At 37.8% G+C, this 1,572-nt stretch overlaps 1 protein-coding gene across 1 annotated transcript; it reads right to left on the bottom strand.

Moving 5' to 3' along the window:
* Positions 1–433: 433 nt before the first annotated feature.
* LOC124103168 (olfactory receptor 8G50-like) lies at positions 434–1,372 on the bottom strand. The gene has a single exon (XM_046459672.1). The coding sequence runs from the start codon at positions 1,364–1,366 to the stop codon at positions 434–436; it is 933 nt and encodes a 310-aa protein (XP_046315628.1). The 5' UTR covers positions 1,367–1,372.
* Positions 1,373–1,572: the final 200 nt, after the last annotated feature.

Raw genomic sequence — 1,572 nt, 5'->3', positions numbered from 1 at the left:
TTTGAAACTTTCAGAAATGTTTGCCAATATACTTAGGTAAAAAGCAAAATACACAAACTATTGATAATATTAAAGAATATGACCAAATATATATATTCGATGAGTGAAGCTAAATGAGTATTATCTGAAAAGATATATGTTACAAACATAAACAACCATTATTAATCCTCTGGAGGAATTTGAAGAAATTTTGACAAATATTTAGAGGTGATACGGGTTATTTGGAGTAGATGGAATCTGGAGTTTCCAGGAAGGGCATTGTGCTGCATGAGTCTACTCCTGGGAACCTAATTTAACTTTGGTGCTGCTCTTCCAAACAATAGAGAACTATCAGTAATTTTATTTCTTGTGAATATTCATTGCGCTCTTTGGACTATTTTATTACCAAATATCCAGAAATTGTAAATTTTTTCTAAAACAAAATACTCTTTCTTTATAGAAAATTTCTTTTTCCAAGGAGCTTACTTAGGGCCACTTTGACATCTTTATTCCTCAGGCTGTAGATCAGAGGATTCAGCATGGGCACAATAATGGTGTAAAACACAGATGATATTTTCCCTTGGTCCATGGAGCTGACTGATGATGGCTGAAGATACATGAATGCAGCAGATCCAAAGAAGAGACAAACAGCAGAGATGTGGGAGCTGCAGGTGCTGAAGGCTTTGGCTCTGCCCTCAGTGGAGCGAATGCGCAGGATGCTGGCTATGATGAAGATGTAGGAGCTAAGGATTGTCATGGTTGGAACAAAGATATTAAATGCACTGATGCACAAACCTACTATCTCATTTATAAAAGTACTGGAACAGGAGAGCTCCAATAGTGGATAAAGATCACAGGCATAATGGTTTATTATAGCTTCACAGAAAAGCACTCTTAGCATGCAGACTATGTGAGCTGTGGCATCAATCAAGCCCACAGTATACACCCCAACTACCATCCAACAACAGACTTGAATAGACATGGTTACCTTGTAAAGCAAGGGGTTACAGATAGCAACATAGCGGTCATATGCCATTGCAGCCAACATGTGACACTCTGCAATTGCAAAAGTTGCAAAGAAGTAGAGCTGAGTCATGCATTCAGCATAGGAGATGGTGTTTTTCTCCATCACAAAGTTCACCAGCATTTTGGGTGTGATTACAGTAGAATGGCAGAGGTCAATAAAGGAGAGACTACTGAGGAGATAGTACATGGGAGTGTGCAGGTGAGAGCTGAGCCCAATCAGTGTGATCATGCCCAGGTTCCCTACCACTGTGAACACATAGACTCCTAGGAAGAGAATGAAGAGGGGCAGCTGGAGCTCTGGTTTGTCTGTTAATCCAGCCAGGATGAACTCAGTCACTATGGAATGATTTTCTTCTGCCATTTTCTTCTGGGAATTCTAAATAGAGAAGATTTTTTTTCTGGTAATTAAACATTATCAATCCATTTCATAATGAATTTTGAAACAGTTTAAGCCTTTTCAGTCATGTCTCTTGTTTTCTACCAGTACTTCATCTATCTCATCAAAGATTTTGAGATACCAGTAATGTGTATTTTAAATAATTCATTTTAAATAATTATCAAATAGAA

Source organism: Marmota monax, unplaced genomic scaffold (genome assembly GCF_021218885.2).
Source record: "Marmota monax isolate L192 unplaced genomic scaffold, Marmota_monax_Labrador192_F-V1.1 WCK01_AAM20220418_F8-fsc00409, whole genome shotgun sequence".
NCBI lineage: Eukaryota > Metazoa > Chordata > Mammalia > Rodentia > Sciuridae > Marmota > Marmota monax.
This window is presented reverse-complemented; position numbering and strand designations above follow the sequence as displayed.